Source organism: Hippoglossus hippoglossus, chromosome 16, assembly GCF_009819705.1.
Source record: "Hippoglossus hippoglossus isolate fHipHip1 chromosome 16, fHipHip1.pri, whole genome shotgun sequence".
Lineage (NCBI taxonomy): Eukaryota > Metazoa > Chordata > Actinopteri > Pleuronectiformes > Pleuronectidae > Hippoglossus > Hippoglossus hippoglossus.
Window position 1 is genome coordinate 19,964,387 of NC_047166.1, and position 27,690 is coordinate 19,992,076.

Consider the following 27,690-nt stretch of genomic DNA (forward strand, 5'->3'; position numbering starts at 1 on the left):
AGGCGGTGCAAAGGTTTACATTGTTGCCTCACAGCAAGAATGTTTGGAGAGTAAAATTGTCTTTGCCTCTGTGACAGACTAGTGACCCATCCACCGAGCGCCCTGCCTCTCACCCAGTGTCAGCTGAGATTATCTCCAGCCCCCCTGCAACCTTCATTGGGTAAGCATGAAGTATTGCTAACAAAGAGTTATGCATCACATCATTCAGCTCTTAGCATCACTGTGGAGTATTTGTTACAAGACTATCTTTGAACTGCAGAATGCAGAGGCAGAGGCACGGAATTGGAACAAGAAATAATTGATTAACAAACTGGGTTTTGGTTGTAGGGAAGTACAGCAGTCTCTGTAGCCAGGAGAAAAACGGAGGCTGGAGTAAGAGGAATAAGGGGGACCAGGGGGACTAGTTTCAGGCAGAACAGGAGAGGGGTGGAAGCAGGAGTCAAGTTGGGAATGTGAGCTGGGTCCATGGACACCTGCACTCCTGATCCCACGGCTGTAATCAAGGCCCACACAGAGGGGGCAGAAGTAGAGGGCGTGATACAGTGTTATATGTAACCAGGTCACTTATGCTAGTTTCAAGATCACATCAAAGAAGAACTAAACTACTTTTACTTCAAGTAAGGAACAAAATAGAAACTGGTCAAATGGGAAGTGGCCATGTGTGGCCTTTGCCTAACTACATTGACACATACATTGAAAATGTTTGAAGTGTGTGTTTCACTGCTGTCTGTGCAAAATAAATTTCAATGTATATTATTAATATTATATTTTTTGACTCTCACTCTGGCAGAAATGACAACACGCAGGATTATATCTACCTTGTCTGTGGTGTCAGTCATTAGTGGGAGTCTGAAGCCTGTATTAGTGAGCTTTAGAAGATAAATCGGTTTGAGTGGAATATAAGCAGTTCATAGAAAGATGATACTCTTATTATCTTGAGGGAGACAACCAGCAGTATGTGATCTGCCATCGTACTGTAAGCTCCACTGTGTAAAGAGACCAAAATCAATACTCCTTTGATTGCAGGGGGTAATAACAAATGCTTTTGCTAATAAACCACTTGCTGTGAGATATTTTCTGCTGATGGTTAAAAAGTATTCTTGTTTGTCGAGCAGCATGATTATCCTTTTGGTGTTTCCCACTACACCTGTCCTCACTGAAGGGTAAACTCTATGGATGCATTGTCCTGAGAATACATCAGTATGACAGACACGCTTTGGTGTAGTTTTTTTTTTTTTCCCCTCTCGCTCTTTCTACTGGTTCAGGTGTTTTATTCAGATTCTCCTTGAAAGCCGTCCTCTGTTACGCCCTAAACTATTTTTTAATGAATTCATTTTTGATTAAATGATCTCCTGTGCCAAAGCATATGATGTGATACTGGGAGGTGCTGCTCTGAGACTCCGATCAGAAAGAATACCGTTTTTGTATTAAAAGACATCTTTTTTTTCCTCTAAAGGCGTGAAGGCTACATAATGAAATGCCTCTGAAAGCTGAAGAAGAGACTAACATGACTACATAATGAGTCAGGGCAACGGTGAACCGAAAGCTGTCACAAGTGTGGTTACACTTTACAAGTCAATGCAGGCAAGGGTTACTGTTGTGATGCTGAATGCAAAGTTGTCCAGGTCAACATGTCTAACCTGAGTAAACACAGATGCCTGGGGCTAGCATTAGCATGTTAGCATACCTACTGCTGGTGCCAAGGAACTCAAACCCTCCATGGATGATGAGAAATTAAGTTGGGTATTAACAACTTCATGATTATCTTCAGGTGATTAATTAGTTTGTTTAATGAAGTTGCTTGAGATACATGTGCTTCGGAAAATGTGTGTTACACCTACAGTGTTGTTAATATTTGAAGATATTTTGACCTCTGGATCACATCTAAAAGTCTAAGTAAAATCCTGTGAGTTTGTGGCAATTGTGGGAAGAATAAGGTCCCAACACAGAAGTGATTTAGCAACAATCATCTTTATAAAGACACATACAGCTGAGGGAACTGTCAACAGGACTTGGTTAGAGGAATCTGACAATCAGAAATGTATAGCTGCTGTTCTCCCTGAATCGAAAGGAAAAGACATCGGCTGTCTACTGGTCTACTGGGAATTTGCTGTCAAAAATATTCTTGTGATAATTTTACTCGGATCTCTGATTTCTCAATAATGTACATGAATCATCAAGAAGCTAACACACTTATCCAGCACCCATGTCTCTTACAAAGTATGTATGCAGTATGCACCTAAATTGCAACAGCAAATGAAATGCAATTGTGATTGGATTACATCCTCATGGGGATATGTGGTAAATTCAAAATGTTCAAATCAAAAGGACTGCATTTTAAATTGCTCTTTTCTTGTGTTAACAAGCGCTTGAAGAACTTTACAGGAAACTTGGCATAAAATCTGGACGAGCTGGGAATCAAACCTTCAAATTAATGGACGACTCTCTTCATCTCCTGAGCCACAGCCAACGACAGACAACACATTTGTTTTGGACCAAAATATCTGATCTTGGATACAAACTCCATTTGTAGCAACTGCAGCATTTCGGAAGTTTGTAGCTTTACACCCTTACTACTCTACTTACTATACATTATCATTACTAATGGTTAGGGAAATATTCAAGTCTAGTTTTATACAGAAAAAAAAAGAAACTGCCATTGTTGAATAAACATAACCAAGGATGAGAGTCTGGTGCAACAATTGTGTGCTTTGTACACTGACCATCCATCCCTACCACCTCCTGGCAATTTTGTTATCATTATTAAATGTAATGTTTTATTTATTAACAACAAAATGCAGCATATGAATCCTACATATCATATTTCCTCTATCAGTATAGTATTGTATTAAATAGGTGTATTTCTAAGGGACAGAGAACAGGGTCTGGGACTGGTTTCGGAGAGAGGACTTACGGAAAAAATAGTCTTGAAGGCATGACTAGGTAAAGGCTTTGTAAACTAAACCCCACAGAGACCAACACTGCTCACAGTCATAACTTGCCAGATCAGCTGCAGCCAAGAAGCCACAGCAGAGTTCACACATACATGCAGTCTCTGAGGAGGGCAGAATTAACCTCAGAACCACATCAAAGAGAGAGAGAGAGGGGGGGGGGGGGGGGGGGTGATAACGATGTCAGGCAGAGGGCTCTCCTGCTCCTCTGGGAGAAGAGCAGTGAAGAAAAGTGAGGTGTGCTGGGATTCAGAGCAAACACTGCTGATTTAGTCGTATGAAGGGATGAAAGGGGTTGTTTGGGTGGCAAGGATGGAGGCGAGGAGAGTGGTGGTGGAGGTGAAAAGCACATTGTCAGATACTATCACTCTCCCCGAAGTAACAACGTCAAGCCCCTCAGCACCTGTCTGAGCACTGGCCGTGACATTTATGTATCTTGCTATGACTAAAGCACAGTCCAGACGGCTCTGTCTGAACACCAATCATCTGACTGGCCTTATTGGCGCCTGTGCTGAAATAAAGCTGTCATTCTCTTTCTCTGTGTGTCACTCTGCAGGGGGAGATTGATGCTCTCCCTTTATTTTTGCTGCTCTTCAGTGCAGCTCCTGCGGTGGGATTAACTGATTTGAAAGGTTGATGAAGTTCACACTGCTCCAACTGGGCACAGAGATACATCTTCATTATGCAGCAAAGTGCTCCTAAAACACAATCATTAGTCTTCAAACGGCTGGATGGCAAACTGCAGTCCAAAGCTGGACCGTTGCATGAAGGCTTGTCGCTTTAAGCAGACGGCAGCACCAGGTGTCAGGCTTCTGTCTGCTTTCATTCAGCCATATGCCGCTGAGACTGCTGATGAAGTTTTACAGTATGTCTTCAAAAGTTTTACCAGCATATTTTGCTCACTGTTTTACTCAACAAAGCATTTAACAGTGGTAAGGTTGTAATTCCAGGTGAATGTAAATACAGAAAACACTTTGAATCTTGTGCTTGATGTCACCTCTTTGTATCCCGGTGGCTGGCGCCCACACACAAACACACAGCTCTCTCTAATTGGCGCCGGGTTCACAGAGTACAGCAGATGTTGCTGAGGTCTGTCTGCCTGCTCAGAACTGTATATCCTTTTCATGTGATCGCAGTTTATGCTGAATCCTGTCTGCCCACAGAGGACATTAAAAACTTAATGGCTGTTTTAACAGGCCATGAATGAAGGTGGGATTCCTCCCGGTGATGCCAATGGTGAGTTGGACTGTGATAGAGGGTGTGAGAGCAAGAGAGTGAGAAAGAGAGAGCCACAGCCAAGAAGAGAGAGCTACACACAGCTCTACAGTGAAGCAATGGGGCAAAAGACTACGCTGGAGATATTTAATATAATGTTCTGTAGTGGGACAAATTATACTAGAAAGTAATTAATTACCACCACAGTGTAGGACCTATTACTAGGAAAACAAACTGCAGTGAGATCATACATTGTTTAAAAGTGCATTTTGTTTGGTATCTCTGCATACTGAAGAACTTAGACATGACTTGAGGTCTATATGGATCAAAAAATCCTTTGTGGTCATATGGTAGAAATGACCTCATCATGTCACATACTGTAGTAATGCATTCACTTTTGCCACCAATAGGATGCATGCATATATATCATGCACATGCAGGATGAGTATTTCTTATCCTTTTTATTATTATATTCAATAAAAATCATGGTATTGGTTGAAAACTAAAATAATAGAGTAAAAAAGAAGGTGGACATTCTGCAGACAGAAATAGATTCCATCTATCTGAAGTCTACATCATATTGAAGATATATTTTAAAGGAATATACAGTGTATAACTGATGTGCTTTTTCATGCCAGCTTCCAAAGTTATGTCCATAGACATTATGATTCCACAGAAACTTTGCCCAGGTAATGAAACAAACAAGTATATAAGCACATTAGTAATTGGGTAGCATTCAATAACCTGCAGCAGCACGGGGGAACTATGACAAAACGCTAATCAGCTTTTGGAGGTGGCAGACATAGACAGAGCCTGTTTGAGATTCTAGTTACTAACTTGGCATGTGTCGCCCTCCTGGGAGGCAACATTTGAAGAAAACAAATACCTAGTTTGTTTGCCTTTGAGCATGTGTTGTAAATTCTAGTGCTTTCAATCTCTGATACCTGACTTTAAAGGTAAATGTCCAAGGCTTTTTTATTTTTCATGTAAAAGACTATAGAATAGCTTATACACTTGAAACTAGGTGCTTGGGGCTTAGTAAATGCAGCCCTGAGAGAATATCAGTAAACAGATTTGTATTTTGGAAGCTGGCTGGGAATACACGGTTGGTGAAATTGAACCGTGAGTGGCAAATATTTGCCTTCTGGGACATATGTGGAATATTACATTTGCAGGAGGACAATGTTTTATTCTAAATTCAACACAAGAAATGATGTTGTCTGTCTCCAAGGCACAGATCCTGGGACCAAAAGGAAGGGGAAGGCCCTAACTGCTCTGTCTTTGTGTGGACTGACTGTTACTAAAAGGATAAGGTGCAAGTAAAAAGTTTTATAAAAAAAACAAACTGGAATGAATCCACCAAAATCAAAAACCGTGTCGGTTAATCATTTCTCCAAATACTTTCTGATTTCCCCACCTTGGCTCAGTCTGTCAGTTCAAAGCATATTGGTTGAATACGTACAACTTTCCAAACAGCACTCAAATATTCAGGTTCCTCGTCATCACACAGTCAGTTTCAGTGGTTGGGTGCTCTCACTGCTGTGTGCTACTTCTGCATTAATCTAGAACATTACCTCGCATTAACTCACTTTCTTGTGAGTGGTCACTGAGCCCATGCACGCAGCAAGCTCTCCTCCGGTCTTATGACAGTCCTCTGGGTCAAATTAAGTTTAACTTACAAAGAAACGAACAACCATTCTGTGGTTATGTTCTGTAAACAACCAACTTGTAAGTTAAAACATACAAAACCCTATCGTCCTAACTAAAGTACCCTTGACATCCAATCTGAACAAAAACAGAGGATTCCATTTTTCCCTCAGCAATAGCAGCTTTAGTCAACCGGCAAAATGTTGCTGAAAAAGATGATATACTATTGTTGCTGATATTTCAGTGCCCTGTGGCCTATTGTCCCGCGTCCTTGATCATGATAACATGATGAGGTACAACCTGTGTGGGAGCTCAGAGGAGGGTTAGCAGCAGAGGAGGTACTTGAGTTGCTGACTGGAGACAGTTGGGCTAATGTTTACCCTGTCGACTCTTTGTTAGATGAGGAGGACCTCTTGTCTTCAGTGCATGCCCGGGACATCAGTGATGATTCAAATGATTTAATATCCATTACTGGAAAGGTCAGCAATATCAGTTTTTCTTTAATCTATTACTTACTTGACGTAAAATTACTATTTACATTATCATCCTGTAATTATTTCAGGAAGTGCTCCCACTCAAATTGGATTGGTAGTTGAATCCCAGTGCTTGTTTATCCCAACATATTGTTTTCTGTCTGGAGTTACACTGTAGGCACCGGATGTTCTTCTTTTTTTTTTTTTCTTCCACCTTTCCACAAAGATGATGATGGTGACGATGGTTATGAGCCACTCGCCCCATCCTTTTAACCATCAACATCTACCCCCACCTTTCAGCAACAACCATCGAGACCTGTCCCCAGCTCTTAGCAACATCCCGGGCCACAGCCACAGCCGAGACACAGCCCAAAAGAAAGCGTTACAGAAAACGGCACCTCCTAAGCGTGGTCGCAGCAGATCTGCCACTTCAACTCTGAGACATTTGACACCACAGCATCATGGTCTCCAAGCACACATCAGCATAAAGCAGTCCATGAAGGACAAGCCATCAAAATGGGGCTATAAACTTTGTGCTGGCAGACTCCTCTACTGTTAATACTTGGAATTTGTTTGTGTTAACGGATGAAAGTATATCCATCATAGGCAGACAGTTACCCTTCAGTCATAGACCCTCTGTGATTCTCTTTGCTTGGTGAGAACTACACCCTCTTTCTGGACAACTTTTACACAAACCTTGCACTTGTCCAGGATTTGGACCAAAAGACACAGCTCTCAGCTGTTGTGGGACTATCAAGGAAAAGTGTGATGGTTTTCCACAGACACAGAACAATGACATATCCAAAAAGGCTGACACGGGAGACATGAAGTGGATGATAAAAAGACAGACTCCTGTTTGACAAATATATGGACGCCCATAAAGTGACCATGTGCTCCACAATGCATTAGACCGTCAGTGGATAGACGGTGAAAGTACAACAAAAGCATGGGTGGTTTGGATCTGTCCGGCGCTTTGAATAGGTAACAGTGTCCACCGCAAAACCAGACACCAGACACCTCTTTCAATAACCGGAGTGATTGGAAGAGGTGTCAAGATGCTGGCATTCATAACACCTGAAAACATCTTTCTACTGCAGGAAGTGCCATGTGCCTCACATCCAAAGCAAGCTGCTTTCATCAGGGCAACAATGCTAAGTGAAGTGCAGTACTATCTATACAAGTGTACGTGGTTGTATCGTTCTTTCCCTTTCTTTTATAGTTTGGATTTCTTTATTTTGTTGGTTTAGAATTACATTGTAATTTGATGTTCTGTTATTGCATGGTTCATTCCCAGTAAATCGGCCCAGTAAGTCAGAGTCAAAATTGATTTCATTTGTGTGATTTTCTGGGAAAATGGGAAAATGTATCGTGATGTGGTTGATTTGACAGAAGAAAGTCCAAACAGTTATATGTAGACAGAATGAGTAAAGTAACACAAGAGTGAAATGAAATGAGTTTTGCGGTGAGATATTTCAAATGGCACAGATTCTGCCAGAATGTGCCAAAATGGCCATTTGAAGACTCTGCCTAAACCCATCTCTACTAAAACCTCTAACTTGGCTCTGCTTCAGTTTACTAGCATTGAATATGGCTCGTGCTAATTAAGATTTTCTGCTAGAGGGCTACAGCTGCATGATTATATAGGTTATATTCACTCTAAAAGTGTGACCTTTTGTTAGGCAGAAATCTCACATGTGTAATTGCAGGATCATTTTTATAGACCCTGTAGTTGCAGATATGTATTCTATTAATTGTAGGCATGTCATTTTACACAAGGCATCTGAGAAAAAGGAGAAAAAATATTCTGTCCTTTTGATTGTACCTGTATGTCGTGTAGTTTAAGAAAAGATACACCGGTGTAATTTATCCAATCTCCAGCAGCTCCTATAGAAACACTCCTTGTCTACTTGTCGTCAGTGTGTGTAATGAAAAACTGTAATCTTTGTATGAAGTTAAAATACAAATATACATATATAAAGCTGAAGTGATCTGATGCTGGTGTCTGTTATGGAAGTTTTCTGGAAGCTGGTGAAAGGAGAACTCAGGCAGCAGCCGATGTCTTATGCAGAAGATTTTAATGTAGACTTGATGCATCAAGGAGACCAGAAGGTGGAACAATATACAAAAGCTCTACTTGTGTCACCCATTCTAACAGCACATCCATGAAAGGCTAGAATTGCTGTCACTCTCTGTTACATGGAGGTGTTCGCATTCTATTGGATAGTTAAGCCTAAAGTATGTATTCCTAAATCACATTGTGTCTTTACGTCTTGGCACTGGTGGAATACACCAGTTGAAGTTGATGCCTTTCTGTCTGGGGCATCAGAGTTGGATAGGAAAGTCCCTGAGCGTATACACTACAATGAACTGTTGGTTGGCCCTTTATCTATAACCTGACCTCGGGTACTGCTTAAAGAGAGAATGGAGCAGCTGTGGGAATAGACAGGCACTATTCTCCTGTACAGATATTATGTAATATACATTATATACATAATAGTGGCATCTAGTAATGTGTGAGGATGGTCAAAAATTCCTCAACAGTGTCCTTACCTCAATCTGAAGCACGGCCTCCTCTCTTTGGTGAAGCACCTCCACATCCTCCTCACTGATCTCCGACAAAAAGGCCAGAGCGCCTCCCTCAGAGCCTGCTGCTTCTCCAAACACTGGACCCTCTCCCATCAGCTCACTGGATGGGGTCTGTACATTCTATTGGGACACACACACACACACACACACACACACACACAAGCTGAGTATACAGCAATAACTATAATGTCATGTGCAATTACATTCTGGAGGCTATTAATTGGATAGTTAGGTGAACAGGTCAGTGCAGAAGGCATCTCCAGGACCACATTTTGCCATGATGACACACACACACACACACACACACACACACACACACAGAACTATACATCAGTTTATTTTGGGACTCAAAGAATGTTCATTTCTCCATCAGTTACTGTTATTTCACATTGGTTGAGAGTGAGTCAGTTAATTAAAACCATTCAAACCAGTGCAGTCTGCACATGCATATCGTTACATGAGCAAACAAAAGCAGAGGAAAGGGAAGAGACACAGTTAGAAATAGGCCTGGTTGACTTTTTATGCATTGCTAATGTCTTCTACCTTTGCGTGGCTGACTGCACAGCTAATTCATGGTAGATGGGCCAGTGGGGGTCAGAGCACAGGGACCAACCCAGGCTGAGTCACAGCGCTCTGTCTACCGGCCACGGTCTGACTCACCACTCCTCAGCAACATCGTGTTCACTCCTACACATACATGCCCACTGCAAACGCTCCAGAATATATCAGTACATCACACAATTGGGAATGACTCTCAAGACTATCGTTCTGACACACAAGTTCTCAGGTGGTGAAGACACACACACACGCGCTTTCCAGAGTTTCCTGTTGAAACTTTTAGTTTACTCTGATGACGTCAATATAAAGATGTGGGCGGGAAACTATCAATATCATCTGCCATGATCTGCAAACTGCATGTTTAAATGCACGTCTAATGAAATTCCAAATGTCACCCTGCCTGTGAAAAATCCTGTCACTTCCTTTATAATAAAAAATACAGACTATTCCAACTGCTACTGCCTAGACTCACCAATTAGTTCTTCTACAGTCTACTCCCCGATTAATAGACTTGCTTCTCTGCATTGAGGGCAGTCATATAATGTACCCTTCAGCTCGCCAGCCCCAAAACCCTTTACCTCTAATGCTTAGGAGAATGAAAGACCTTGATAATATGCCTTCGGAGGGACATAAAACCTTAACGCATACGACTCTCCCCTCAGTAAAAAAAAGATGGATTTTTAGAGGCTCTTTGTGTGTAAAATGGTTCTTCACATTATTGCCACCGTCCAACCAGATTAAGCTGTAAAGGACTTATTTTCAGTGCAGGAGCAAAGGGGTCCAGACCTCTGCCCTGCTTAAGTAGGCTTTTGTTGAGGTAGATACAGAGATACTTTCCTGTTTCATTGTTGGACTCTGACCTGTTTTTTTGTCTTTGTGACACAACTGACAATACTTCATTCATAACCATCTATTAATAACACCAAAGAAATGTTCAACATTTTGGCAAACATGCATATTTGCTTACTTGCCGAGACACCACTCTACAATTTCTGTTCATAGGGCAAGAAGCAGGAGGCATAGCTCTGCACTAAGACTGGAAATGGAGAAATATGGACCGTTTTCTTTTAATGACATATACCACAGCCAGCCAATGGCAGATGAAATATCAAAGTAAGTATATTACATATACACACATTACACACTGGTGCTGGTTAACTAAATCAAACATGGGTTGAATTTGAAGACACTACAGGAGGTTTAAATGTGACGGGGAGAACAAAGGCTAAGTTTGTGATAGATTTTGATGATAGATTTCCAATTAGTCTTCAATGCTCCTTCATTGTATTTACACATTTACTACCAATTACTATTACTGCCCATGCACATGCAAGGACTGGATGTAAATGGGCTCATTAAAACAGCCGAATCTACAGTGAACTGGACAAAACTATTGGGACATGGATGACATTGGGGCAGCGTAAAACAAGCAGGGAGTGCATGCTTTAATGCGTTATTATTTTAACAGAAGACACAAAGAGCTTAATGCAGTGAAACTTCTTCAGAATCCAAGCAAATGAAAAAAAGATAGATGAAAACACAAAGATAAACATGAATCCTTCCTCCATCCTTATGAATGTTGAGTCTTTGAACTAATCAACACTATTACACTACAGCTACAAAACACTACAGATAATTTGTGATTCAACACTGAATAAATGCTGTTATACTGTACATATAACAGATAAATAACTGCAACTGAAAGTACCATCATGTCATCCACAAGTATATTCTCAATTCATATATAGACAACATGTGTTATATGTGTTATTATATTACTGGTTTACAAAGAAATCAAATGTTTTATGATCTAGTTTTACTATTTAAAAACACACTGGACTACATAGTAGGGCGGGGCGACAAAAAGGACATCGATAATTATCGCGATATAACTTTTTCTCGATAGAACTCATGTCGTCTATGTTTTGACGGACAACACAAACAGCCAATGGTCATGAGAATAGCGCCTCGCAGAACCAATCATGTGGCTGGAATAGAGTTACACCCACATCAGGTTAGGTTGACGCACACAGCACAGAGCGTAGGAGTAGCAGCAGCACACATGCTAATGTTTGGGCTCCGCTGAATAATTATAACGACCGCTGCTTCAGGACAGACGCTGATTAAAAGTCTGGTCGTCCTGTGTCAGAGTCTCTGTCGGATTCTGCTTCCTCCTCACTCCCCCGCTGACCTGTGCTCACTTTACACTGTAACAATAAACATCATCACTGACCACTTGTAAAAAAAAAAAGCTAAATATGTGCATTATATACACCTTTTCACTGTAGTGGTTTGTATGAAAGGTTATAATTAAAGTGCAGTGGAACAGGATGATTGTACGAGCAAGTAAAAATCTGTTTTTGTGCATAAGAAGAAACTTTTTTTTTCTGGTTATTTGATTTATATCGCGATATATATCGATATTGAATGATATGAAAACAATTATTGTGATAACGTTATGTTCCATATCGCCCAGCCCTACTACACAGTGAAAATAAACTCTTAGACTCTGATGAAAAAAAAGTTATAATAATATCAGCAGTACAAAGGGCTTGGATGGGATGAATGGAGTCTGTGTAATATAACAGAGAGACAGTGACTACACAGAGCTTCAAAGGAGCCCTTGTAAGGATGCAATCGAGCTGAGAGATGCCATCTCATCATCCTGCTCTTTTATGAATGACAGTGAAACAAAGCGTGGATTTTCAACTTCATATCAGCTCACCTTCTGCTTGTCTTTCTGTGTTGGAGGGAGCAAGGCCCTCGAGCGTTCTGCAATTTTCTAAAAGAGGAACAAATCAAAAGGCAGGGTCAAAAGGATTCCATTTTTCAATGTTGAAGAGGCCACATTTGTTTTCTCTTTGCCTCCATGTGTGTTCAGGTGTGCTCTATTTTCTCCCAGCACCATCTGACATTCAGAAATAAGGATTTAGTAACCATAGTAATGAATTTACGAAACCAAATGAGAACATCATACCTTCTGCAGATCCCCATAGCTCTGCACAGACTCGGAGAGTTCAGTTTTTAGTCGTGTCAGGCGCAGACGGTCTTGCTGTGCAACAAAACAGAATTAACTTCAATTATCTCAAATGTTGTTCAATCCACTGTTTATTCTTCAAAATGACAATGAATGAGGGAGGACTGGGAGCATATAATACCCGTGAAGAGCCACTGATTATATCTGAGAGCTGTTTGATGAGTTGGCTTGTGCTGGTGATGACTTTGTTGGTCTGCTGCTGCGTGGAGTGTCTGGAAAAAAAACAAAAGAGAGAGAGAGAGAGCATTTACTCAATAATGAGGATTCAAATCATCCAAATCATATGTGTGTATATATATATATATATAATAAAGTAAAAACTTAAAAAACGTACTTACTAAGTTATTCTCACATTTGTTGTATCTCTAAACATAAGCTGGAATTTAAAAAATGAAATAATAAATCATTTCAAAAAAGGGAAAAATTGGGTTTAAGTAGCCAAATTGTATACTCTGGTCCCTCATTTTTGTAATTTGGTTAAGACAGTCAGATCATCCTGGTCTAGCAGCACCCCCCCCCCAAAGGCCAACACCCAACAGAGATAGAAAGCTTCACAAACACACATATACTGCTGCACACCCTCCTCAAATATTGATCTATGTGTAACTGGTGGTAAGGGGATCAGATGCACCATAATGCATTGGGGAGAGAAGGATCATGTCATTGTAATTCTGTATCTGTTGTAGAAAATCCAAAGGGTCACGGGGGGAACACATCTGATAAAACTTCAGCCATCACATCCGTGCAGAGCAGGGTTACAGAGAGGTGGCGAGCGTGGCAAGTGTACAGTTCATTCTGCTGCTAGAAATAAAGGGAAATAAATAAATTGGCCTGCAGCAAGTTTCTCCCCCCATGACCAAAGTTAGTGTGGCATTTCCAGACCAATTTATATTTGTGAATGCTTCCGGAACCTCTCGTATCAGTTCTGATTTCCGAGTGGCGTTATCGACAGTTGCAGAACAAACCTACACCTCTGAGCTACAAAATGAGATGTGGTGTGTGTGACGGAGAAATGTAAACAGACTACAGAGCGCAGTTTGTTCTTCTTACAGTTTGTTTGATGCTCCCTTAACAATGACTTCAGACGGCTTGATAATGGATTAATTTGGCTTCAAGACAAACTGACACTTTGGAACATTTGTTACTTTGTCTGGTTCTAACAGCTCCTTCACAAAGTCTCCTTTTGAATAAGGTTTCGGCTCGTTAGCTATCAGCCAATCCACTGCACAACTCGCCTGCATATCATTGTGTTAGTCTTGGTCTTGCGAAAGCTGCTTGTTGATCACTCAAACTCCTCTGAGGAGCACTAACTTTATCCAAGAGAATTTGTCCCTGCTACTTATTGTATAGCAGTAATATACGATAATTTATAAAAAGGAAAGGTTCCACTTTGCTTATATGGCCAACTTGTTTCTGGCTAAGTATAGTAAATGCTGAACAATTGACCAGCCATTGCAGTACATATACTTCATGATTAGGAATGAATTCTGCTTACAGACACATCTGCGTCAGCCACAATACTGATAAATAATAAATACGATATTATAAATATATAATTAGCCAATAAAAATATATAATGGCATGAGTAAATAAAGTAGACACACAACAGAAAGATTAACGGAGCTAAACCTCAGCATGATGCGTCATCGTTTAGCTTTAAAGCAGCAACAGACATGTGAAGGATTATTTTGAAATCCCAGCCAAGCTAATGCTCTATCATGTTACCCACCAAAATGACACAGCGGAGTACAGACTGTGTGGCTGGCACCCTGCATGAGACATCTGGAGGAATGACAAATAAACCTCAGCGTCAATGTGCAGCTGGGATCGACCATGTGAAACGTGGAGTTTGATTTTAGGAGCAGCTTTAATGGATCAGACGATCTACAACATGACATTTAAACAGTTGTTCTCGCCAGTGTCAGAATTCCACTCACCAAATAACTGATGAATATGTCACCATTGATTGTTGTAAACAACTTAAAAGGGCTTCTCAACTGATTTAATCAAACCTCATACATTTTCAGACTTGGGAGGTATTCAAAGAATAGTCTAAATCTGAGCTCCCAAAGCTAAGATATCCTGACTTTTACTTCCTGGTATGGATAAAGACAAGATGTTACATTTCCCAAGATGCAACGCAACAGCATTTTTCATTCTAGCCTCCCTGTTAATACAACGTCGTTTGGCTAAGGAATAATCGCCACGTCTGATAAAATGACTATGACGTGAGTGACACTCTAAGTCTAAAGCTACAGATACCTCATTGTATGTCCAAGAAAAGAAATAACTGCTATCGTTTTCAAGAGCGCTGTTCCTAGTTTGTAGCACCGCTGCAACTAAGCAACCAACTGCAGAGCAGACAATCAGCTCTTTGTCTACACTGGCCCACACATGCACAGAAATGATCATGTCATATGTGTGTTAGCATTTTTATCTGACATGGAGATAACACACTCATTTGGATGGAGTTGTTGTTTCACAAACAAATGTATTTATGTATGACAGAGCCTAACACCCTATTTTATTGGCAGCCAGATTTCAAATGTATTCGCCCTGTAATCTCAGGTTAACAATGTAGAGGTACCCTGTGGTGTTCTTGTAAACAGATATGGTTACATTCAGTTCTTCTCCCCCAACGATCATGTGTATTAACAGGATGTGACAACGATGTTGAGTGAGGTTCTTTTCAGATAAACTCGTAGCGCAAACCGTGTGTGTTATTGATCCATAGGTTTGCGGCTAATTAGATGGTGGAGCAGAGCACACCTTGAGACTGGAGAGGTTTACAGTGATTATTTTTATCTTATATTACAACAATTGCAGTATAAATACATGCTTAGTGTTACACAATTTACCAAACTTAAGATTCAACTATTTTGGTGGACGTTTTATCACCATAATCGTGTCACTGGCCTCTTTTGAAAATATGAGTTGGGTGCACTTTGTCACATTATGAAATCAGGATACTGTTTCAAAATGCCACCCTAGTTTTTCAACTTCACTGTTCAGCTGTGAAAACTTAAAGGGCACCTCTGGTTATTTTGGTCTCCTCCTTCCCTTCCCTACATGTGAAACATGTATGCATGCTTTTCTATCTATTTAATCTCCCTACATATCTCTTTTGAAATAATTGTAAATTGGCTGGTGAATTATTTATATGACCTTGAACTTCATATGAATTATGTTTGAAGTATTGTACCTTAAAGCCTACTGCTGCTCCTTGTTCACTGTTTTCATAAATAACTCAATAAACCTTAGTTTTGGGGTAATCTTGATGCCTCATCAATGGCAAAGTCGATACCTGTGCAATATACAATGGAGCCAACAATTTGCAACACCGACCAAAGTGTTGGAGCATGGCCTAACTCACTGTGTGGGAATCTGAGATACAGTGCAACAAAACATGAGAGACTGCCCCCTGGAGCAACCACCATCGTATTTACTTTAAATTAACAACTTGCTGAAAATGAGATAATGTCAAATTCTGCTCACTGACCTGGAAGAATTTCAGTAACTGGCTTAATCAACAACAACTTCATAAAGTTGGATGATTATCCTTTTTTGGCAAGTTGAAGCAGGGGGAGGCAACAGGAATCCTATAAAATGTGCAGCCCACTGGCTAAAAATGCGACCTGAGCTATTTCAGCATTGATGTGCTTGGATGGATCATTTATGAGTCAGTGGAAGACCCACCCACCACTGGCACGCTGTTAGCAAACAATTAGGACTCGCCCACCACTGAGGACCCCCGAGAAGACCTCTGCAGCTTCACTGCACAGTGATACATCTGCTAGTCACACTCTTCTTCCACAACAAGCTCGAGAGCCAGGCGGGGCAGAAACAGCATGCAAAAGATTGGAATTGCTCACACTGTGAATTTCAATCAGTCAACTCCGTTGTGTGTTTCTCGTGGCCCTGATGAAGGGGGAGCGGAGGAGTCTGGGAGCAGCTGGCTGTAGGGGGAGGTGTGAAAGGTGTGAGGGAATGGGGTGCGGGGGAGACACAGTGGAGGTGGGGGATATGCTCCAACTTAATTCATAGTATCAGGACTTTAAAAGATAGAGCAGCTCTTATGGTGGGCTCCGATAAGGATTAAACCACCAAAAGTGGAGTTGCTTCAAACACAGTGCTGACCTCTGACAGGCTCAGATGACAGAGCAGAATCTTCGTAAAACTCAGCGCTGACTCAAGTCCAAAATACACCTGTATTATGTGATGACTCCTTGACCCTATTCAGACCTGGTATTAACATCCTTCCTGAGTGATCCGATCTCAAGTGCTCAGCTCTAAGTTCTAGTGTGAATGCACTCGACGCATTGAGGACCCACTACAGTTTCATAATGAACCAATAAAGCCAATATCTTTACATTGCTCCGTATTTTCCATTTATTCGTCACCGCCACAATGTTAACAATGAGTCAATTATTTATTTCCTTTTTTTCTCCAAATGGGGTAAAATCTCATCCAATAATACGGCTGCATGCAGATTCGCTCGGCCCCTCCTTGCTTCGCTCTTCCTCCCTCTCACACAAAACACACACAAGCACATGGGGCTCTAAAGGGAGAGCAGGTCGTCCATTAACCAGAAGGTAGGTGCAGATGTTGGTGCAGATGTTTCTTTGGGCAAAAATACTGAACCCCTAAACTAACCTAAATAAATACAGACCATTAACCATTTGACTAATGACCCATTTGTTAAGTCAAACCAACATGTTCATGTTCATTTGCATATAGAGCAAGTGTGAACTGACCAACTATGAGCTTTTCCCTTTTGATTGTATTTCTTGGGAAGAACTGAACCGGGGCCTTGTCCACACTGACCAGGGGCCTGTGCTAAGAAGTGAGTTCAAGTTAAGAACTTAACTTAACAATCGCACTCAGGCTAAGCGGTCACACAAAGCTGGTTATCAACTCTGTAGATCAACCCAGGTTTTCCTCATCAAGATCTGAGTGCGTGCACATGAAAGGGGCGGTGTTTACTGCATGTGACCAATCACAGACATGGACAAGGGAACAAACAGCAGAGCCGCATATTTCTCAACGAGGAGCAAACTGTTACATTAGGAAAATACGAGGAGCACAAACACAGTATCCAGACTAAACACGGTTACAGCTGCTAAAAAAATTCTGATTGTGCGAATGTGTAGTTACGGAGCCCCCGTGACATATTGGAAAAAAATATGTTACCTCGAGTTATGAATCCGTCTTTAGTAACAAGACCTGTCGAACTGAACTGAAGAAGCCTCTTGGATAACAGATGAAACGTTTCACTTAATCACATGAAGTAGCTTCGATAATGAGCTTAGTCTGTCTGCACTGACTCTGAGGACACACTGTTGTAGAAATGTTTGCAATTACTTGTCAATAAAAACATAGACCTTTTTTCTTGGGCCGTGGCGCAACTGTAACTGTGCGCATCTGGCAATTTGTCCTGCAGGACAGGGAGAGATTGAGATGTACAGTGTACTTTAAGTCTCAGAGAGAGGGGAGGAGAGGGAGGGATGGGTGCTGTCACAAGGTAAATCTGTAAACTATCTGCAATTCCAAGTAAATATTTAATTTCATAGGATAAACCTACTTATAGGGAAGGATAAAGACATAAAACTATGTCTGTTTATTCCGCCGCCAACACACCCAGTTCATTAATTTCAGTAACTTCCACAAGTAAAGAAACTTAGATCAATGCAGTCTGTGGTACTGTGAGCATGTTGCTCCTATGTCAGGTTGGTTATGCTCGGCTCCAGCAGCTGACAAAGGTTTATCATTCCTTTCGATGGGGATCTATATATTTCATTGAGATACTCATCAGAAAAGGTAAAATTATTTTTTTCAGCCTCTGAAGACCGTTATCCTCAGAGACCCCACACCACACCGAGCTCCACGGGATCCTCTAAGAACTGTGATTTCATGTTTCAAAGGAATTAATTAAAGTCAGTGGGTGGAGATTTTATACTGACGGATCTCTCTTCTCCAACTTAACCTGCTGCGGAGCAGGTTAGCCGTTCAGCATAAGTTAGCATGGTGATTTATCCTGATTTATACGGAAACCCTGAACCTGAAGTTACCCCGATAACTGCAAAACCTGCTTCGTAGTACAGGTGCCAGGTAGAGAGTCACCTGCTTCCAGTCCTCCATTGATTTGTGCTCAGATGCTTCAGCAGCACTTGCACTCTAATACTTAATCAATGTCCTTTCCACTGTTGGATTTGGGTCATTATTGGAAGATGATATTAGTTGGTCTGGAATGAATTCATTTGGCACAAGGTCTGGAGGTGTGGGGGACGGTGCCAGTGCTGAGTTATGCTGAAAAAAATTCCGAAGGGGCTGTATGCGAAAACACAAATGTCAGAGTGAGTTTCTCACCATGTAAAAACTATAATGTAAAGAAAAGTTCATGTTGTGTAAGGTGAAATGAAATGTAGGTGTGGGGTCCATAGTCCTTATATTTATGTATATATCAACTATATATAGTGTCCAGTTTTTACATGCATAACTAGCTGAACAAGTCAGAGGGTAAAAAGACCACAGACATGAACAGGGATCTTGGTTTATTGTGTTTTACACAACCCTGACTCTAACACGTGTGGCCTACATCTTGAATGAGAGTGTGTGGAAGACAATTATTGAATTTTTTCTTCATGAATACATGGGTTAATAAGAATTAATATCAAATTGATTATCTGTAAAGTTGCTCAGCTGCTTTCCCTATTGATCACATACTATTTATGTAAATCGTCAAGCCAAACCAGCGTGTGCTCTCATTCTTGGTGTCTGTTTTAGTTATTCGACAGGAAATCCACAACCGTTCTTTTTGGAAAATACAAAAATTGTTGGAAACAGCTGCCTCAGATCTGACAGCGGTGAAGTGTGGGAGGAGGGGGGTTTCTGAAGGTGTTCAACCACTCAACAAGCTGTTCAGATGAAGAGTAACAGCAGCGTCAGCCTCTTACAAAGGAGGAGAAATGCGCCTCCACAGTTGTCTTATTTTCATGCTGTTTGCTGAAAATAAGCCGTTAGCTGCTGACTAGGAACTGGAATATGTGACACGTGGATGATTGGGTTTGGATTATTTTCTTTTGGCATTTTGAGGGTTGGGTGGATGAATGGAATGAATGTGAATGGATAGACGGATAGATAGACAAATACTTTATTATTCCCAAGGGGGGTTTAGGCCTTTGAGATCCTCCAGACAGGAATCACACGGTTGCATGCCTTAAACGTTACACCACTAAATGCATATAGAGTTAAAATAGGTGTGCTGAGTAAAAAGGCAAATGTAATAATGGACTAAATAAAGCTTAGCAAAGATTCAGTGTGGAGGAAGGGTGTGTGTCCGCACATAAAAGGTCCAGAGGCTGAGGCTGCTTGAGGATGCTATTGACACATAACATAGGTTTTACCCCCTTTCTCCGCTCCACCAGCTCATTCTAGTCTCATCTCATACTTGATCCCATTTAGCTAATCACTTGTGGTCAGTCAAGCTTTATCTCTTTAATTTAACTCAATCTTTACTGTCATGCTCTTCTGTTGCAGCACTATGAGGTTTAGTGACTCACCTCTACCCCTTCACCACCTCACCCGTGGATGATTGACCTTGAACTCCTCATCCTCATCCTCACTATAGGTGGGAGGAAGGACCTGATTCATAAGACTACTAGAACCCACTGTGATACTCTTCCCTCCTGAGTCCTGTTCACAATAAATACATAAAACAAGTCAGGGAAAAAGTACTTTCCAAAATGTTATTTTAACGTCTACATCAGCATTTCTTATAAAGGGTGTTATCAATCCCCAGGGCGTGTTCAACGAACATCATGTGGCACTGGAAGCAATGTGTTTGAAATGGAGAGTTGAGGAGCTTTTTGGGGGGGTTGTTTCTTCAAGGCAAGTTCACAACAAAGTTTCATGAGGAGAAGAGTCAAAATTTTGCAACTCCTTATAAAAGTAAATGGTCTGTAAAAGCTGCTAGTTAAGAGAAATGCAACCTGACGAGACGCTGAGTCGTTTCCAGTGGTTGCTCTTTACTTTAGTGTTTCTGTCTGGTTCATGTAGCGCTGCCTCATTCTCCCTGGTAGCATGTGGCAAATTACAAAATTTTATCTTAGTGCTGTTTTCTGGGTCAACTTTGAATAATGGATGTTGGAGGAAATTGAGTGTTTATTTGTCCTCAGGACAGCTACATCAATGCCCTGTTGTTACAAATTTACAAGAGGGATATCCACCGTGTGAAAAGAAATTGTCTGCCAGCATCTAAATACACAGCATTTTTCAGTTCAAGTGGCACCACTGGTATGCCTGCAACATTGCCAAAAGCATTACACAACTTATACATTCAAAGTCAATAATATTTTAACACCTGCCACCAGACAAGCAGCACCAACAACGTCGTCAGCTGAGATGGGTGAGTTTACATTGCTGCAACTTTTCTCTGCATTTTAAATACATCTATGAATTAAAAGTGTCGGTAGAGAATTGATCTTAATTTTTGTTGATGCCGGTAGACAGGGGGGTTGAGAGCTATGATCTGCAGTTAGGGTGAGAAATGTAGGAAATATAGCTCCTCTTAAGTTTCCCATAATGCAATGGAACAAGTGACTGTGTTATAACTTAGAAAACACCCATTAGTGTTGATGCACAGTGATGACTCAGGTCCAAGATCTCCCTTCATTCTCACTTAAATAAGAGTCTGTTAAGTAGGGAATTACAAAAATGGCATTTGCACTTAATGTAGGCCATCCATTTGTTCACCTTTTGAATTTGCACATAAAAATAGCAGAAGTGGAAATGCTGGACCTTTAAAATAAAAACATTAAATATTTCAAAAAGATATTCATGCTGTATCGATGAAAGCAGAATGTGACGAAACGAGCAGAAGAGACTTGGAGAATAAATCATGATGTACGTGAAGCATCTGACCCAAATGTCCACTGATGCCTCCACTCCACCTGTGGTATAGTAACTCATCACCTCCACCTGACACATAGTGAATAAAAGCCGCGGTTCTTCACTCCAGTCTTCACCAGCTCAGTCATAGTATCCGCGTGGGACAGACGCTGCAGCCAAGTCTCTTTGCTCAAAGATATTTTCTTGTGCTTGGTGTATTAGCGGCTGATCCTTTGTTTGCCTCAGATTGCCGCGCTCTAACACGTCTGCCATGCTCAGCTCCTTATTGGTCTCCAGTGCAAAAATGAAGACTCTTCCAGTTTCCAAACATGATCTGCCCTGACTCTGCTGCCCGTGTCCCCGCCTGCCTCGGATCTACTGTGAGTTTTACAATGAATGACTTCTGTTTGAACCTTGACATCACCTCTGAGTCTGATTCTGATTCAGCACATTGAACTAAATCAGCGCTCTGTGATCAGCCGAAACCCGAGAAGAGGTTAAAGATCAGTGACTTAGAATCAGTGGAGAGTTTTAGGTTGATCAAAGAGGACATTCATATCTGACACCAGAAACCGTCTTGGTAAAGAGACAGGGCTTATACTAAACATCGTCGGTTGAGATGCAGGTTTTGAATTATTTTCTCTATAGTGTGCTTCTCCCAGAGGTCAAGAATGATCATCTATATATAGATTTGGAAAAAAATATATAAAAATTCCGCAAGGTATTACAGAGGGAAATTGATTTGACATTTATTTTTTGCGAGACCTCGATTTATTTGGGTGAGAATCCCAGTTAATTTAACAGTGCGAGTTTACAACAGGGTTCTGGTAGTAGCACTGCTCTTTTAGAAAAATGTTTCCAAATACACCAACACTGTAATATTATACTATATGAAAACACACCCACACACCCTTGTCTTTCTTTTTTTATATAGGCATTGAAATAATGCCTTCCCAAGACACTAATCTCAAATCACAAATAAATACCTTAACCCAAATCTTAATCTAAAACAAATTCTGACGTGAACCTGAACGGTCAAGATTTCTTACTTGAAGTTGATGGTTTAAAACCAAAATGTTTCCTCACAACATTAGAAGGATACGCACACATGCACAAGCACACAAACACGCACACATCAGCAGTTTTGCAATCCTTCTGACATTTAAATGTGCAGCTCCAACAGAACATACACCTACTATCAGTTCACAAATGGTTGTGAGAGAGAGCGGCGCATTACCGTGGGTTTGAAAGGCAGAGTGATGCCTGCTGGTTGTGTAAGAGTGGAGGAGGACGACATGCATCCACACAGTCTGAAAAGATGGCTGTGACAGTTCTACCGGTTTCCTGCCTGTTCCTGCCTGGGTTTATGATGGATGTGGATTTCACTGCTGTCTGGGGATTGCTTTAAAGTAGCTGTGGTGCATCTGACAATATTTTAAAGATATTCACCAGCTCTATAACTGAACATATGGAATGAAATCTTGAGAATATGCATTGAAATCTGGCGTCATGGGGGCACCTGGTGCCATTTTGTCTTATTTTTAGAGAGTAATTAGCAGGGATTGAGTGGTAGTCAGGTCAGTGTGCACAGTAAAATGTATCTGAGATGGTTCATCTTGTACAGTCTATTGGATAATGTGATTTTGTATTATCGATCCTTTTCACAGCGGACTTTTCATTATCATAGCTGGAAAAGTAGAGGTGTAAATAATGACATTAAGGTTGGCTCCATTACATTAGGTTGCCCTGTTAAACCCAGTCAGTGAATGAGAGTGCACAATATCAAAGCCGCCTGGGACCGGCTCACCTTAAAATGGAATGCAGCCATCATTAATGTTATTGATTACACTGTACGCTGGCTAATAACAGTACACAAAGTCAGTATTTCCTCTTCGGGGTATATACAACGAATGCAGGGTAGCCAATGATCGCCCCTCTGATGCTCCTACCTTTTGCCTTTGACAAATCTGGATTGTGTGTGTGTGTGTGTGTGTGTGTGTGTGTGTGTGTGTGAGAGAGAGAGATCTTGTGTCTATGACTTGATCCAGTTTGCTTGCCCAGCGAAACACATTTCTGTTTTCCAGCGCCCAACAGTGGAGCTAACTGCCAGCTACCTACAGGTGATGGCCACACTTAATTGGTCGTAAGGCAAACCGTTGTCATTATCTAACAAACCGATGCAACAGCTGCTCCAAATTTCAGTGGGTCCACAACTACATTTATTGTACATGTTTTTTAGCATCATCATAAAAATCACAACTGTACTGGCTAGATACATTTTAAACATGTTTTTTTTCCTGTGTAAACGCGGACTATATAGACACATATACATGAAAATAATGCATATCCTGTGCCCTGGTTTCATAGTGGAGGGTTGAGCTAATACATACATTAACCAACCCTGACTTCTGAGGCTACTGACTGCAGCTGGAAAGCATTGAGATAGTGACACATTTGAGTTATTTGGCTCGGGAGTCTACTTTATGTAATCTGACTCTGACTGAGAGTTAGTTAGTTCATTCATAGTGGAGGAACAGTGATGCAGCCTTCTTTATATGGGGAGATTTGTTATTGCCCAGTGGGATGTCAGTCATCTGACCCATGAACATGATGTAAACATAGACGACATGTCTCCACTTCCTCCCGATGCACAAAAACAAAGCCAAAACATCCCAGATGTGTCTTCATCTTGCCCTGGTGACATTATTTGGAGCCAGAGTCTCTGCAGTAGATGAGACTGTGATATTGATGTCCTGCCAAGCTCTTCAGTCTGTTTCAGAAGTAAATCATGTTTAACCATGTTTTAAATTGTTAAAATAACTAATAAAACCAAACTTATCAGAAACATACGGGAGATACCGTGTATCGTCTGATGTCAATGGATGATAGACTTCAGGTGGTTAAAAAGAGTGAAAAGATTTGACCAAATGTATAAGACGAAAGATTATCTTAACGGATGGAATTATTTTTAAGTCCAATCAAATTGTGGGACTGCTGAAACAAGGCAAACCTAAAGCCATAGTTCCTACACTGTTTATCGGTGGATGCGAACATCGTCAAATCAAAGAGGAAACATCAACATCATAGTCGTGATCTAATTTCAAAGCTCAGAGCGAAATCAACAAGTGTAACTGTCAAAATATTTTTCTTGTAGTTTTTCCAAAAACATTTGCTGATGAAAAGTTAGGAAACTCAGTTGGAGTAGATATATATTGATTTTGGTTTCCAGGGAGTGTATGTAGAGTATTTTTCTTCTAATAAATGTGTGTGTATATATATATATATATATATATATATATATATATATATATATATATATATATATATATCCCCAATGGTTTTGTGAATTTAGAGCTGGAACCAAAAGCAGGAGCCTGACTCGAGGTTTGCAGCAGTTAAAAAGCATCTTTATTGTAGATTAGGTATGGTGGAGTGTTCAGGGCCTGAGCCAGTGTTGAACATGGAGCAGGGCAGGCAGAGGGGGCTGGTGTCACAGCACAACAACACAATCTGAGGAGGAGCAGGGTGAGGCAGGTAAACTGCAACACCCTGGAGGCACAGACGAACACGGCGTTAAACTAGGTTCAGACAAACACAAGGGGAAACACAAACTGGAACTCGTGTTTGGCTCTAGCATTAGTACCACATTGGCAAGCTGAACCATTTGGCGAAGACTGGAGAGAGTGTGTGTGTGTGTGTGTGTGTGTGTATATACTGCAGGAGCTGATTAGTGGATGGGTCACAGGTGTGCCAGTGATGAGGCAGCAGGTGGGAATGGATCGCCACGCCCACACACACACACAGACACACACACACACACACACACAGACACACACACAGACACACAGCGAGAGAGAAAGACCGAGAACAAATAATGAGGGAGCTGAAAACAGAAGTGCAGTAGGAATAGCAGAGGCGCAGCTGATACCTCGACACCTTCACCTGTCCCAGGCTGGAGTCAGCACTCAGTCCTTACAGGACATGAGAAATGTTTAGTATAACACACTCCCACCAAAGTTACTATCTTATCGATATGTTTGTTTTAAACCTTTAAAAATAAGGGGAACACAGCAGAGAGGTGGAGAGTAACCAGGGAGGGCTGCTGTGGATGGAGTGTGTAAGTGTCTCTAACTGCACATGTCTAATAATACACATTACAAAAGTACACTTTCAATAACAACTTTGAATAAAAATCAAAGCACTGTACGCGCATTTCTCCGCGCCGGTCATACTGCGATCCCTAACGCACTGCACTTAGGAGACCCATTGACCCAGTAGTAAAACAGCATATACTTACTTGTGGCTCCAACATTAACTGCAACGGCGTCCCAACACTTATCTTTTTTGGCGTTGTCTTTATACAACATGTTCTGAGGATCATACAACTCCCTGTACTTCTCCACTTCAATTATCAACTTTATGTCATCCATCTTCAAGAATTTCTCCGGTTTGCTCCGTGCAATGTCGGGTGTCAATGAGGTAGTCACAAGTGACTACGCAACCCTATAGCCACCCCCTCTCTCTGTCTCTCTCTTTCTATCTATATGACTGTAGTGGATGGGCAGAGGGGGACATTTAATTATGTGATTGGGAAAAATTGGGAAAATTAAAACTCCAGGACAACAGAAGGGGAATACAAAGTATGGGAATGCATATTTGATAATTTACGTCATATAAAATATGTCATTTATATCGTTTAAAATCATTTTTCAGTGTGTTTCCTGGCGCGATACGCTCGCGGCAAGCGGAAAAAATAGACTCGACGCCGAAACCATCGGTGAAGGGCGCGAGGCGACCTTGGCGCTGCGCGGCGCATCGCAGCCTATGTGAACGGCACAATTGAGTAACAGGGGGGCGGAAAGGAGGCGCCTGGCTTTCCTTGGCACGGCGCGTCCTGTGTGAACCCGGCGTTACTCTGTACAGTCGACTGGTGAATCAATGTTTTTTTCTGTAAAAGTCAGATTCTCAGGTGATCGATCTCTTGGCAGGTGCAGTTAAGGACTCAGAGAGCAGCCATGTGTTGAAAAACAAACAAAAGCACCCAAGGTAAAAAACAATCCACATCACTGTTTATATCATTTGTACTAATGAGCTAACTAATGTTTCAATAATAGCATAATATGATAATCAACTTTATCTTTACAGCACTTCTCTAGTTGTAAAGATAGTTATCACAAAAATACATGACAAACTAAGGCAAACATGTTTGTTTTTTTAAAACAGTGTTTTTGTTTTAAAAACAGTAGTTGACAGATAGCATTAACATAGCAAAATGTATGTGTTTTAAAACTATTATCATGGATGTAACATTTTATCCCTGGTGCCTACTCAGCTCTCTGCCGTGGTCCTTTGCAGTGAAATAAAATATTTGCATGGTTTAAATGTCTCAGTAACTTCAGTGTGAATCAGTTTTCCCAAACTTTTATAGTGATATGAGTGCTAAAAACCCTGGAAAGCACACAAGCAAAACTCCCTACACATTATCTACTTCATTAAATCATCATATTTAATGCTTAGAAGACATTTAATTTAATTAGTGTGATCTGCCCTAATAGAACTGAAGAGAATAAAATTCTGACAGTTACACTTTTGTTTGTTTTGCTGTAACTGCTCTGTGCTTTGGCACATTGGCTGTGAGATGAAACCATGACTATGATGTAGGTCTGTCTGTTTAACTTGAGGTTGCTTACATCCCATGATGAACAGTGTAGCATGTAAAATAGGAGGCAGCAGTTGCATCACTGTTCACTCAGGACTGGATGTGAACTCTATCAAATAAACTACACTTTAATTGCAGCCAGTGTTTTATTTTGAATTAAATAAACTAGACGGCTAGAATGGAAATGAATTACCACTCCTGAAAGGAGTCTGACTGACTCAATGACTGACTGAATGTCTGAATATCTGACTGACTGAATCTCTATCTGTCTGTCTGTCTGACTGACTGAATATTTAAATTTTCAAATCGCTTCTGCTTTATCTTCCCTTCCGTCCCTGTGCGTTCTTTGATTTTTGTATACTTGTTTGTTTCCTGTATCTTAAAATAGCAGCGGAAAAAGGACCAAGAATTATGTCACATTCCGTAGGATTAATAGAACCAGTTGACCTTGACACGTTGGAATTATCTAATCACAAAACCTGATTTCTTGATTTCTTTTCCGCTCATGAAGTATAAATTAAATATTAATCTACAAAGTAACTTCAGTAAACAGTTAATGAAGTGGAGTAATACATATAGATTACATAATAGTGTGTGTGTATGTATATATGTATATATATATATATATATATTCATTTAGTGAAAGTACTTCAAACTGTACCCACAACTTCTGTTTGT

General features: G+C 40.9%; 1 protein-coding gene and 1 long non-coding RNA gene across 4 annotated transcripts in view; one reads left to right on the forward strand and one right to left on the reverse strand.

Annotated features, from left to right (window-relative positions):
- Positions 1 to 27,690, reverse strand: part of tsnare1 (T-SNARE Domain Containing 1) — a 147,939-nt gene that overhangs the window by 62,443 nt on the left and 57,806 nt on the right. For 2 of the 3 annotated variants that reach the window (XM_034611741.1, XM_034611742.1), the window contains exons 5-8: positions 12,589 to 12,679; positions 12,408 to 12,482; positions 12,156 to 12,212; positions 8,837 to 8,992 (exon numbers count right to left, since the gene is read on the reverse strand). In XM_034611741.1, coding sequence (XP_034467632.1) covers positions 8,837 to 8,992; positions 12,156 to 12,212; positions 12,408 to 12,482; positions 12,589 to 12,679 — 379 coding nt within the window. The remainder of the gene's footprint in view (positions 1 to 8,836; positions 8,993 to 12,155; positions 12,213 to 12,407; positions 12,483 to 12,588; positions 12,680 to 27,690) is intronic. The other variant, XM_034611743.1, reaches the window with a different exon arrangement.
- LOC117777161 lies at positions 9,396 to 25,832 on the forward strand. Its single transcript, XR_004616564.1, has 3 exons — positions 9,396 to 9,406; positions 9,632 to 9,637; positions 25,615 to 25,832. It is a non-coding gene; the product is annotated as an uncharacterized LOC117777161 (long non-coding RNA).